Source organism: Candoia aspera, chromosome 7 (genome assembly GCF_035149785.1).
Source record: "Candoia aspera isolate rCanAsp1 chromosome 7, rCanAsp1.hap2, whole genome shotgun sequence".
NCBI lineage: Eukaryota > Metazoa > Chordata > Lepidosauria > Squamata > Boidae > Candoia > Candoia aspera.
The window spans coordinates 80,019,005-80,033,063 of NC_086159.1; the positions used below are offsets into that span (position 1 = coordinate 80,019,005).

Here is a 14,059-nt window from a genome sequence, read left to right on the forward strand (position 1 = left end):
AGAAAACAGCTGCAATGAATTTTCAGGGGCCACTGGCTTTAAACTGCAGGGTTTTTAGATGGTTGTGAAAAGGAACTTGCTCTTGTTTGCATAAGATAATCTTGTATCCTCTGATTTTTGGAAAAGGGGAGAGGAGAGTTTTGTTTCAAAGCTGAATAGTTAACTTTGGGTTCTGTGTTAAGAGGGAAGGGCTGATTCCTACGAAGATATCTCTGTGTGTTTCCTGGAAAAATCTTCCCCTCAGGATGGTGGTGATGATGATGGGATAGTGGTGGATACAAATGGCTCTTATTTCTCCGTCCTGCTGTTCTTTACAATAGTTCCATGATGTTTGACATGGTTAAAAGGACCCGAATGTACCTGTAGGAAACGTGACACGTAATCCCTAGAGGCGAATGGGTCTGGATGGCTTCCTGGCACTATCCCCATTAAAAGCTTCATTGGAACTCCACTGGCTTCCTGAAGGGTGTTTTCATACGTGCCTTGCACGGACAGCCTTGTGGCCCCCTTCTGATCTTGGCCTTAGCTTGTGGCCCTGAGAAAGGCCAGCTGCTTTTTGTAGAAATGCCCCCCAACTGCCTGCTGGATGCCACACTGACTGTGGCATGTTCTTCTGCCCACTTCCCTGGGGTACCGTGTCTTGATGGGACTGAGCATCCTCAGGCTTGCCTTGCACCCGTGGTTTAATCTCATCTACAGATTGGCAGCAGGAATCCTTGTTCACGTTCAGAGGATGGCAGCTCTGTAGCTCCTGTGCAAAACATCCATTCTTCTTGAGTTTCACTCAGCCATACCAGGGGTATCTGTTTTACGCCCCGCGCCTCTGCTGGGACTTGCCATTGCTTCTTGTGTCACTGTGACCAAATTAACCCAAGCTTGCAGGTCAATTTCTTTCATGCCCCCCTCCTTCTTCTTTGGACTGGCAACTCTGCCCTCTGGCAGTAGGCAGCCCTACGCCCCAGGGTGCTGGAATGGCAGCTCTGCTTTGCAAAAAACGCAAGAAACCAGGAGGTAGGAAAAGATTTGTGTGAATGCCTGCTTCCGTTTTTGTTATCTGCATGAGGGAGATTTTGCAGACACCTGGACCTTTCTCTGCTAGCGCTGGTGATACTATGAGAAAGTAAAACCTGGTCTTTGCCCATGCTGGGCAGACTTGGCAAGTGGGTTGTAGGGGGAGAATATAGTTGCATTTCTCTGCCCCCCCCCCCAGCTCATTCTAGAATAGTAGCAAGAAGAGGATGGTGGTGTTGTGATTTATTTTTATCTCCACATTCTTCATTCAGCTTCTGAGCATGGAGCTTGTGTTGGGAAATCCTGGGTGCTACTGTTTGCAGAGACTAAGTGGGGAAGGAAAAGCTGAAAAAAAAAAGCTGTCTCATGCAGAGACTACGTGGGGAGGGAAAAGCTGAAAGGATTTTCATGTTTTTCAACAACTTAGAAATGTGTTTGTTGAAAATGTAGCCTTGTTAGTGCCTTTGGCCATGTCTTGAAGTGCTATAATGAAGCACTATTATATCACTTTGATATGGATTGTGCTGAGCTGTTTTTATGTTGTAACTGGAACTGTGTGATTCTGATTCGAAGGAAGTGCAGAGAACCCATCACTGGTTTTTACCTGTGGAAAGCATTAATGGCAACTGAGCTCTTTGTAACATCAGGTCCTCCAACTGTCTTGGACCACAATTCCTATCAACCCCACCTCACATGGCTAAGGTGTGGTATTACAGTCTAAGTCAGTGTTTCTCAACCATGGCAACTTTAAGTTGCATGGACTTTGACTCCCAGAATTCCCCAGCCAGCCGTGCTCTCTGGGAGTTGAAGTCCATGCAACTTAAAGTTGCCAAGGTTGAGAAATACTGGTCTAAGTTATCTGAAGGCTGCTAATTGGAGAAGGTTGTCTTAAGCTTAACCAACCGTAATTGGTTTATTGACTACCCATCTAATCATGGTTGATTTAAGGTGTGGCAGATCGCAAAGCACTGCACAGTCCTAATAAGTAAGAGGAGCAGGAATTAATTTTAAAAACCTTGGCAAACTTGCTGGCTTCAGTTTAGAAACACAGCACTTTCCATGTATTTCCTTTCTCCGTTGGTTTGGGGCTGCAAGTTTCTCGAGGTTTTGTTTCATGCAAGAAAGATGGAAGGAGGGAAGTCCCAGGTCAGCACTAGAATTAGGATGACAAAACAGAGGCACCTGGGGTGGGGTGGATCAAAAATACCAAGATGGCAGCGCCACCTCTTGTTTATGTGCGTTGCAGCCAACATACTGCCTTTTTAGACACCCCTCCACCAATGGATGCTTAACTGCGGAATCCAGCCAGAAAGTGAAGCCCCAGCAACCTCCTTTGGTGCAGAGAAGTGGCTCCGTCTGAAGAAAAGAGCTGGGGAAAGCCTGGAGGAGACAGAGGTGGAAGCAAGGGGATCCAAGCAGGATTGAGAACAACCCACCTTTGTTCTGGTGCTTCCAGGTTTCTGAGAGATGCCCGCTGCAGTGCAGTTTTACTGGCCAGAGCACAATAGTGGTTGCTGTAGCAAAAGACAAAGAGGTCCATTTTATTCAAAGCCTCCAGGTTTTATTTTGTCTGGCACCTGTCCTAAGGCTGAATGAGTTAAAAGGCTGAGGCAACCAACAGGATTGGCTACGGTGGTCTCTGCCTCGTTCTTGAAGAATCCAGAAATACTTTCATATCCAGTTCCAATTTGGGAATGGCTCACATTTTTGTAGAGTCATTGGAAAACCTGCTGTTCAGTCACTGTGCACTAATTTCCGGGAGACTTTTCTTTGGCATATTCAGCACGGCTGTCCCACTTCTGTTTTAAGAATTATTAATTCTCAGTTGTTCAGCATTTGGGAACCTTTTATTATTGCAATAGTCTTCTGCTCTTTCAGCTGATTGAGTGGCAGAATTAAAGACTGTGACCATGGCTTGTTCTTCCCTTGGGTTTCAGTAAGAAAAGAGGAAGATGTGGTAAAATTAAAGCAAACACTGTTTTAATAATTTGAAGGAAAGGAATAAACTAGATTGCTTAATATGCCCATCCCTTTCATATGCTGCCCACTTACATGCTTAGTGTGTGGCTAGAAGTCTTTTATTTTCAAGGTTATAGAGGTGCCTAGAATTTTATGTGGTTCAGAAGCACTATATGAAATTTTCAATTTCTCTCCTCCAGATGAGGATTGCAATGATTTGTAGTTGACTTTATCTCTCCAATATGTTATCCTGATTAGTTACAGTCACTTGAGGAAGAATGAAGAGAGGTAAAATAAAAATGGGGAAAAAGAACACCTTCAAAAATTGCAGACAGTGGAATAGTTATGGACTGGAGTAAACAGCTACTCTTAAGTTGGGGGTGTTTGGTCTAACTTCAGCCAGTCCATTCAAGCCCAGCAAAGAGAAATACAGCCTATAAAGCATTTGGCTCCAAGTAGAAGTGAATCAAACTGTCAAGCTACATCTAGTTACCAAATGTTTGCTGTTTCTCCTTTCTTTCAGTGTCTGACCTGCAAGAAGAGGGTAAAAATGCTATCAATGCGCCAATGTCCCCTGCTACAACTGATCTCCATCCAGAAGATACATTACTAGGTATGGTATGAATGCAACATCACAGACTAAACAGAAGAACTTTGGTTTCTGTGTGCTGGGTGGGGAGGAGGGATGACGTGAGGCACCAGAGTCGCATCTCAAGCTGAAATTGTGCCAATAAACATAAGGAGATTTTTGCACTAAAATTAACAGTTGATTAAAATAAGAACCGGTGTCTTCATACATGCTTCCCCCCCACCACATGGAATCCAGAATTCTTTTCTTGCTGACCTTACACAGATCTGGAGCAAAGATAACCTAAATGAGGACCAGCCAAAGTTGAAATTATTTTCAAAATTTGTGAGTTTTGTACAACTTTCTTTGGATTTGGATTAAGTGCCTTCTGAGCCATGCCCTGATTGCAGGTCCTGTGCGGAAGCAAAGCTTCTGGTGACACGTATCTTATCTAGCATTTAATCCTGGGTGGAAATGCAGGCCAGTGCCTATTATGGAGATGTGACTGGAGGAAGAGGATGGATTTTTTTCTCTCCTTGCTCCCCCCCCCCGCCCCCTGTTGCCCTTTGGAAACTCCCTGCTTTGAGAGTTACAAGGGTCAGCTCTTCTGTAGGCAACCCAGTGTTGCACATCACCTGATCCAAAAGCCCAGTTCACCAACCATGTGTCTATTCACCTTCTGAGGAAACCAGCGCCATGTAACCCTTCATGTGGCGCCTTCTGAGGTAATTGGATGTTCTTTTCAAGTTTGTGCAGTGACTGTTTTTTGGCATTTATGAATCACATGGCAGCTGATATCTTTTAATAGCAATTTCTGAAGCAGTGTGCTTGTGTGCATGTCTTTGTGCCATGATGGCTTTAACAAAGGGCTTCTTTTTGAAACTGCCAGAGGAAAATGAAGAGCGTACAATGATAGATCCCACTTCAAAGGAGGATGCCAAGTTTAAAGAACTTATCAAGGTAAGGAACACATCAATACAGAGTTTTGTCTTTCTTTGATGTAGTTGACCTTAAGATGAAAGAGTTTTGATCTTGCACTTTCTGGAAGCACAGGAAAATGGCCTCTATGTCTCCCTAGGAAATACATTTGGAGACACTATCATTGAGAAGCCGTTATAGAGCAATAAATTTCATATAGTAAATCCACTGTATTTCTAGTCCACATTTCTATCCAAGAAGGAAGCTTAGCACAAGTGATACATCAAAAAGAGAAAATTCATGAGCCTGCCTTAAAAAATGAACAGTAGGAGTAAAATCCGAAAGGAAAGAATCCTTAAATCAAAAGCTTAAGTTTAAAATATTATCTGATCTGACATCTTAATATTTTCAGAAAAGCCACCTTTAACTATTCTTTTTCCATCCTTCTCTTAATATTGGGAATTGCTGAGCTGTGGTAGATCTTCACTTGCATTTCTCTGGAAATTTGTTTGGGAAACCGAACTGTGGTAGAAGACATGCTACATTATGTTTGTTGTGTCAGTGCTGGAAATGTTGCATTTTCTTCTCTGTTGATTTACAACACGGTCGTAGGTAGGTACGTTGCAAAGGAAATCTCCCTTAGTTGGAGGGCAGCCCAGCAAGAAACTCTTATGCATACAGAATGCTGAGTGGGGAGATAATGGGCATATCAAGGAGACACATGTTTCTCCTGGAAACAACGGTAGCCATCTCCCAGGATCTTTGATAACCCTATTTTTGCCAGTCAGTCCAGGAAACTGGATTGAAAGTTAGCAACCAAGGTGCCCGCAGGGAGCGATCAAAATCTGCAAGATGGTGAATGTTGCAGCTGCACCCTTTTTGTACCTACAGAAGAGGCAGGGCTTCAGTTGTGATGCTGCACCCTCCACCTAGCAGGTTTTGGCAAGCACACCTCCCCTGGGTGTCCTTGTTTAACAGCATAAGCATTCTGCCCACATTAGGATTGCTTTGTGTGTTTCTTGACCGAATTGCTTCTGTGCAGAAGCATCACTCAAATAATTGTCATTTGAGCAGCATATGTGATGTTCTGCAGGTTCTGGAGTGCATCCATCAAATCCTAAAGTGCATTCCCCAGCATGCTATGGATTGGACCTTAAATACATCCAGTCACTTGAGTAGAACATTTTTATTGATCTCAAGGTGGACAATAGTCACATGGGTTTACCCAAGAGAACGTTCCACAAGTAAAGTTAGATGACCCTGCAGATTCTGGATCATATCTTTCCTAACTAATGAGTCTGTAGGTTATTTTTCAACAAATACTCCTTTGTGAAGGAAGGGTGTCAGTGTAATAATTTTGCAGTTTATTACTAACTCTCCTTTTAGAAAGAATAAACCTCAACATGCAAAGAGCATAACTGAAGATTAAGAGTGCAGCTGGAAAAAACTGATATAAGATTTATTTTATTTTGATTATTTTCTATCCCGCCTTTATTATTTTTACAAATAACTCAAGGCGGTGAACATACCTAATACGCCTCCCTTTTCTTTTTCCCACAACAGCAACCCTGTGAGGTGGGTTGGGCCGAGAGAGAGTGATTGGCCCAAAGTCACCCAGTTGGCTGTGCCTAAGGCGGGACTAGAATTCTCATACCACGCCTGATTGGCTCTTGGGCTGAGAGAGTGCAACTGGCCCAAGGTCACCTAGCTGGCTTTCATGCCTAAGGTGGGACTAGAACGCACAGCCTCCTGGCTTCTAGCCTGGTGCCTTGACCACTAGACCAAACTAGCTAGTGACCTGTTCTAAAGTAGATTCGGAAATGTAGTCCAGTGTCCACAAAGCTTGTTCAGCACTGAAACATTAAATGAATTTGGAAATGTTTAAAAGATGAATGCATCATTCTAGTACAAGATCAATTAAGGAATTCTTGTGAGATTCAGAGAAAAAATAACCTCATTAAGATAAAGTAAATAACGTGCCAGCATAGCTAGAGTGTTTGTTTTAGCTAAGGTTCATTAGGAAGAACAACTGGATAATTTAAAATAAAATAGTATCAGCTAAACTATTGATGATTCACAGAATGTATAGAGCAGACTTTATCCTATGAAAGCCTTAGTAGATTTCCCATTCTTCTTTTCCTTTTCATTATATTGTTGTAATCCATGATACATTATATTGTTTTGATACAATGATACTTATGCAATATTAATTAAAATTTATTGACATTCTCTTGTTTAGATAACCTGCAGTATTAGAAATAAAGAAATGTTTTATCAATATTAATTACAATTTAGGATGTTGATATTGTAAGCATAACATTATTTAACTTTTTTCATCCTAAGTTGAATATAACCTTAAAAAAAAGAAACTGCTGCAGATTGCATCAAAGTATTTGTTGTAGAATAAAGGTTTCAGTCTTGAGCTGATTACTTAGTTTTAAAGCCTCCATTGTGTAGGTACTTTATATATAAAGTGTATTTATTTTATAAAAAATAATTTTTTAAACAGATTTAACAAGAATTAAAATGCCAAAAAAGGAAAAAAAGAACTATAGGATTTCTGACTTCCCCCCTTTTGTACATCTGCTAATTTACAATATTGTAGAAATTTAAGCCCCCTTAGAAGCCAGACTGTAGGTGCTTATATTTGCCATGCTGTGTGATGCTTTCTATGTATGGGGACCATTCTTGCTTAAACGTAGTTAAACTTCTATTGGGTATATATGCCGCTCTTTTGCCATTGCTGTGTATTCTCCAAAGCCAAGTTCCCAATCAGATATGGTCAGAATTGTATCTTTCTTCCAGTCTTGAGCAGAATTTAATCCCACTGCTGTAAGCATACAGTATATCTCATTATATTGTTTCATGTTGATTTTTTCTGAGATGATACCTAATAAAAATGTGGTTTCATTTCAGATTTAAACTCCAAAATTTTCTGCACTGTACTGTGTATGCCTTTCCAGTATTTCTGGGTTTTTTTACCATGTCCACCACATGTGATATAACATTTCTTCTGCTTGTGACATTTCCAGCAATTGTTACGTTTGTCTCTGTTAGATATTATTGATGAAGTGGTACACCATCTGTGGAACACTTTTTAGAAAGTTTCCTTTAAGTTGTGACTTGGTGTAAATGTTATAGTTTTAGTCCCTCCTCGGGGGGAGATGGGCGGTGATGGATTTGACAGATAGATAGATAGATAGATAATTCTTCCCTTTGTTACCATTCGTAAGATGCCACAAAACTGTTTCTTTTTTAATTTAATTTTATTATTTGCAAAACTAAAACTAAGAAGGAAACATTTACATGAATATTCATCACCCTTAGACTGTTCAGTCAGTGCTGTATATTTATTCATATCAGCGTTATGTAATTAATCTGTCTGCATTTAGATTAGTTAATCTAGCTTTACAGGAGAATAAAAAAATAAAAGGTCAGATATACAGAATAATATCAGCCCATCACGTTTCTAAGCAGCTGTTCTGGTTATTAAAAGCCGTGTTCGTAAAGGCCCTGTCCTCCGGTTGGACTCAGCATTACCTGGATGACTTGAGTCATTCTCGTCCTCTTTCTTCGTTGTCCAGGTCTTGATTGACTGGATAAATGGCGTCCTGGTTGAGGAACGGATCATCGTCAAGCAGCTTGAAGAAGATGTCTACGATGGGCAGGTGCTACAGAAGCTGCTAGGTGAGGTGTGGCGTGAATGAAAAATGGTGGGCTGGACTAGGGAAACCCAGATTTAAATCTTGGCTCAACTATATTTCCGTATGAAATGGCCTTTGGCGGAACACCACGTTCAACCCAAGCGACCCCACTAGATTCCAAAGTGCTGAGGCCCTTCAGGGGGCAGGGATGGACGTGAACTCGGCAAACAAACTGAGTAACTCGTTACCTCCTTTTTAAGACAAAGAGACCACACCAATGAGTGACTAACACCGTTAGCTGCAGGATTGGTTATCTCTCATAACTAACATTGATTTGTGGTTGGCCAGTTCCTGTATGTATGTCTCACGGCACATATTTGTGTGGAGGTATGAACGGACGTGCAAAAAAGATTGGCGTATGAGATCCACTCAGAGCAAACCACAGAGTCAAGAGACTTCGTCCTGGAAGACCTCAGCTTTGGCAACAGGTGGAAAACTATCAGGAGGAAGGCTTCTAGGAGGACCTAGCAGAATATAGTTCTCAAAGCCTGAAGGGGTTCTTGAAACAAGAGATGGTTCCCATGTGAACTGGATGAGGTGATGGCACTCAAGTGTAAAAGTACTAGAAGGCATGAGAAGAACACCAAGTTGGGACTGGCCAAGCCTTGTTTCAAATTATGACAGTAGATGGGAATTGTAGTCCTTGTGAACCATCACAGAACGGAAGGCGCAATGCCTTGTGAGTGTCCTCGCTTGCACAATTCAAACCTACCGTGTAGACTTTTTAGAGTGTGTGTGTGAGCGACTGAAGCTTTTAATTCAGAAACCAATGAAAGTTGCAAATGTGCATCTGTTTCTATGTGTCCTGAGCCTCCATATGAAGAATAACTACAGGTAGTGCTCATTTAGTGACCACAATGGGGACTGGCAACTCAGTCATTAAGCAAAATGGTCACTAAGTGAAACTGTGACTGTGCTTCTGATCTGACTTCAGCTTTCCTTTGCTTTACCGACTTGGGAAGGTCATAAATGTAAGGATTGGTTGCAAAGTTACTTTTTCATCACCGTTGTAACTACGAACAGTTGCTAAATGAGGATTACCTGTAGCGCCAAATGTGTTATGGAGGCCTTCTTAAAGACCCCTGCCTTGCCTGAACAGTCTTGATTCTGCTTATCTCTGTTTTCAACCTAGAAAAGCTAGCTGGTCATAAACTAAATGTGGCTGAAGTGACACAGTCTGAAATTGGACAGAAACAGAAACTGCAGACTGTTCTGGAAGCCGTCCATGATTTACTCCGACCCCACGGCTGGACGATCAAGTGGAGCGTGGACCGTAAGCAACATGCTTTGAAAGGAGTACTAAGAAAGCTGGCATAGTTTAGTGGTTGAGTGTGTGTTTTCCTCTCATAAGGTCCCAGGATACCTCTAGTAAAAGATACCCCAAAGAGCAAGATTGGGGGTGTCGTTTGCTGGAATCACTGGAGAACAATTGCTGACAATATCTCAGTGTTTCATCAAAATATAAATATGGGGATCCGTCTCTCACCTTTGTTTCATTTAGTGTGAAGGAAAGTATGTGAAAACCATGTTGTGCAGCCAATATGGATTAGACAGTGTTGCTTTATTTGCATACTCCGTCCTGCCCATCATTAGTAGAAGCAAGGAGTTGTTCAGGATAATAGCGTTTCCCCTCTTTTAGTCACTTAAACTCTTAGGCAGCCAAAGTTTGATCCCAAACTTCATCTATATCTTACAGCAGGTCTTAGTCAGAAAAGCTAGAAACTTGCTGTTTAAAAAAAACAAACACACATTAAACTTAATGCATGTTTCCCGGGATCACGTCAGTTGCAAAGAGTTGCTGGGCCAGCCTCAAAAATGCTCCAGTGTGTTCCTGACAGAGGCATCTGTGGGACAAATGCCAACATCTGCAAAATGGCGCTGTGGTGTCATAATCAAAGCCCCACCCTTTTTGTGTGCAGGTATGAAAGGGGGTGGGACTTTATGCCACTGCACCTGCCATCTTCCAGATCTTGACCTGCGCCCCAGAGATGCCCCTGGATACACATAAGCTCCTGCGTGCTGCAGATCACATTCTGCCCTTCAGATCTGGATCTCTGCTCAGCATGTGAAAGGGAGAGTAAGGTTTTTAGGCCCATTTGCTGGCACACATGGACTCAGACCTCCTTTTTCTCTCTGCATTCTTTTTGAATGATTTCCGTGTCATTCTTGAAAGAGATTACTGCATCAGAATGAGAACGTAAGCCCAGAGGGAGAGACCGGAGTGTTTTGTTTTTTTCAGCTCATCCAGGTCTTTTAAGAGGTAATGGATATGAAAAGGCTGGAAAAAGTGCAAATGTTTGGAGCGCTCTCATCATGTGACTTGGCCTGCTTTCCTGATCTACAGAGCACCCCTTACGCCTGCAGTAGCAAAAATAAATATTAGCATGCCTCTGCCACTAATCCGATACCGCCTGGCGTTATGCCACGGCAGCTCATGGACACATCTGACTTCAGCTCTCTCGGAATAGCACCTGCAGAGGGGAAAGGGTGGGAGGGGGGTTGTTTGTTTGTTTATTTATCAGATTTGTCACCACCCATCTCCTCCGACCGGAGGGACTCTGGGCGGTTTACAATATAATACAATAAATATATAATAAAATTCCAATATAAAACACACTATAAAACAATTTCACAGAGCTACCAAATATAATAAAATCCAGGTGGCTGTGGTCTCATTCAGTCCTTGTGTAGGAGGGGCACTTCAAGGCACTAAGTATGACTATTCTCCTCCCTGCCCCAAGCCCGGTGGCAGAGCCAGGTCTGCTGCCTGTCCTGCTGCAGGTTCTCCAGAAGAGAGGACATGGATCTTGGTGGACCATCTGGTCCTTTGGGATCATGGGATGTTTAGTGAGAAAGCCACCTGATCTCAAAACATCCACGAACCTTCAGGTCAGCATGCCCGTTCAGAGGCAAATCACCAAGACTCGCCTTGTCTTGGTGGACCATCTGGTCCTTTGGGATCATGGGATGTTTAGTGAGAAAGCCACCTGATCTCAAAACATCCACGAACCTTCAGGTCAGCATGCCCGTTCAGAGGCAAATCACCAAGACTCGCCTTGTGGTTTGGCTGGGTCTTAGCAATGAATTCCTTGCTGCAGATTTCATTCCCAAGCAGTTGGCCAAACAGGAGGCAACTGGAACAGGCAACTGGGGCCAGTGCTCAGAGGCCAGGACCACTGAGGTCGATAGTGTCTCACAGACATGGTGACAATCCCAGTTCCCATTTTTGTTTCCTTTCATCTATTTGGGCTGCCCTCTTGTGCCCCAGCTGGTCATCAGCCACAGATGGCAGAGGCTGGGAATGTGTGCCCCAGGGCCAAAACTTAGAGGCGTCTGCCCCATGGCCAGGGGAGAGTTGGGATGCCCTGCAGAAATGGGTCTGGCTGGGACAGGGGGCAGAAGGAGAATGGAGGTCCAAGAGGTGAGACTGAAGAGACAGAATGAGGCATCTCTTTCCCCTCCCCAAATTTGGGCCAAGGTGAAAAAATGCAGGTTTTAGGTTTGACAGAGTGCTTGAACAGAATAAAGCTCCTTCCAGTTAGATGGCATCAGCAGGGAGGGAGAGAGCCCCAAAGAACGTAACGAAAAAGAGGCTCTATTAAGATTTTCCTGGGGGGGAATTAAACGGGGCTCGCACAGGAAGACGGCCCGTTCACGATGACTTCTTGGTTTCTTTTTCTTCTTGAGTGATCCATGGCAAGAACCTGGTGGCCATCCTCCATCTGCTGGTGGCGCTGGCCATGCACTTCCGGGCTACTATCCGGCTCCCTGAACATGCGTCGGTGCAAGTGGTCGTTGTAAGGGTAGGTACCCAAGAGGTTTTTAGGCTTTTCATGCATGTATAGTTAAGCTGTATGGTGCTGTAAAAAAATAAGCAGTAATAACACCCCCTCTACACTTTAAATAGCTATTTAAAAAAATAATTTTTAAAATTTAGACAATGTCAGAGATGCCATTGCTACTGGTTTGATCCAGTGGAGAATCTCAGTTGGTTTAAACTAAATTAATTGTATGTAAGTAGCAGCACCCAGAGGAACTTCCTGACACTATAAATGATCAACCACTGGAATAAATAAGCTACCATTTGAAGTGATGAGTTCTTTGCTAGAGGACTTCAGATAGAGGCTGGATGGTCAACTATCAACAATGCTGTAGTGGATCCTGCACTGAGCAGGGGGCTGGATTAGATGACCTCTACGGTTCCTTCCAACTCTAGGATTCTATAAAGCTAAGCCAAGTCAGGCCTGGTTAGAACTTGGAAAGGGAATCCCAGTTCTGTAGACTAAATTACAACGTTGAAAAAGCATCCTAGAAAGAGGCAATGGCATACTGCCTTTCATATTTTCATATTTTGCCAAGAAAACTGGATCGTTGTCCCCAGGAAGCCTCCATGAACCAAGCTCGATTTGACTTGTTTTTATATTTATCTAGGTGTATTTAAGCATTTGGTTTTTGTAAAAAAAATCTCATTCAGTTGCTGTTCACTTTGTTCCAGCTCTTTAGCATCTGTGCTAGGGCTGTGCAAAGCTCACTGATTCCCAGGTACGCCCCATTCCCACATCAGTGTGTTTGCATATCCCTTCTCTTCCTCCCTTCCTCCCTAACCAGACTAGGAAACCAAAGTCACACATGATTACAGCAATAAAATCTTGCAAGTCTGAATGTGATTCCCCCCTCCCTCCCTTTATCTTCATGAGAACTAGGAGAGTTAAGTCTGAGACGTTTCCTCAAATTACATTTCTGACCCAGACTCAGATTTCTTTTATCTGTCGTCTTGGTTGCGGCTCTTCCTACTGTTCCTCAAGGTTATTGCTACCGCCCATTACGCTATCTTCTGTCTTTCTATCTGTCTTCTATCCCTCCCTCCCTCTCTCCCTTCCTATATGGTAACAAAGTCAAGGAGCAGTCAGAGCTCTGCATCCACCATTGTAGCTGCAATCTTCACCTTTTTTTACCACATCTACCAATTTACCAATGTGCAATCTGAGGATTACGATTCCCTCCTGCATCAGTGGGAATTGTCTGTGCCACGCTAGTTCTCTGTTGGCGAGGTTCGTCCGCTGAGCTTTGGTGTCTGTTCCATCCTGCAGATTGGTATGGCAGTGCTGCTGGATAAATGGGCCATATCAACCTGCAGAGTCCCGCAAAGCGTTTCGAGATTTCTAAAGCCTGTGCACAGTGGGGGAGATTAATGCCTCTCTCTGCTTTGGGAGTTTGCCTCTCATTGAAAGCCATGACTGTCCAGGTGTGGGTGGGAATTGTTTTGCTGAAGGCAGGAAAGTGGATCTGGTCAGGTCAGTGTTTCTCAACCCTGGCTACTTTAAGACGGGTGGACTTCAACTACCAGGATTCCCCAGCCAGCAGAACTGGCTGGGGAATTCTGGGAGTTGAAGTCCACCCGTCTTAAAGTGGCCAAGGTTGGGAAACTGGGTTAGGTTGTCTTCTGCCTTCAGAGATGTTTCCCACCTTTAGTATCTCTACTGGTTTGAGAAAAAAGGAGATCCAACTCTCCTCAGGTTCTCCTCCTCTGGATAGCAGAAATAACACAATCTCCTTCTCCCGAGGTGCCGTTCCTGTGCACTTCTTCAGCTGGTTAGGTCCTTCTAGCATTTCACCTGGCGTGACTTTGATTTTCTTCCAGAAGCGGGAAGGGTTGCTCCAGACGGCCCACGTGACCGAGGAGATCACCACGACAACCGAGTAAGCTTTCTGTTTGTCGCCACTGCGTGCACAAGGTTGCATGCTCCATGTCACTTCGTTTTGCTTGGCACGTGGAATTATTCTCTGGAATCGGTAGCTTAGCATCCCTCTCTTTATCCTCTTGCCAAGATTCTCTCTTTTATAATTGCAATATTTATTCAGTAATTTATTTAGACAATTTGTATGGCCGCCCATCTCA

General features: G+C 43.3%; 1 protein-coding gene across 3 annotated transcripts in view; it reads left to right on the top strand.

The window, feature by feature from the left end:
- Positions 1-14,059, top strand: part of PARVB (parvin beta) — a 50,728-nt gene that overhangs the window by 20,493 nt on the left and 16,176 nt on the right. For 2 of the 3 annotated variants that reach the window (XM_063308281.1, XM_063308284.1), the window contains exons 2-7: positions 3,494-3,583; positions 4,428-4,498; positions 8,041-8,139; positions 9,289-9,433; positions 11,848-11,963; positions 13,802-13,860. In XM_063308281.1, the coding sequence (XP_063164351.1) occupies positions 3,494-3,583; positions 4,428-4,498; positions 8,041-8,139; positions 9,289-9,433; positions 11,848-11,963; positions 13,802-13,860 (580 nt within the window). Of the gene's footprint in view, positions 1-798; positions 1,012-3,493; positions 3,584-4,427; positions 4,499-8,040; positions 8,140-9,288; positions 9,434-11,847; positions 11,964-13,801; positions 13,861-14,059 lie in introns of those variants that run through there. The other variant, XM_063308282.1, reaches the window with a different exon arrangement.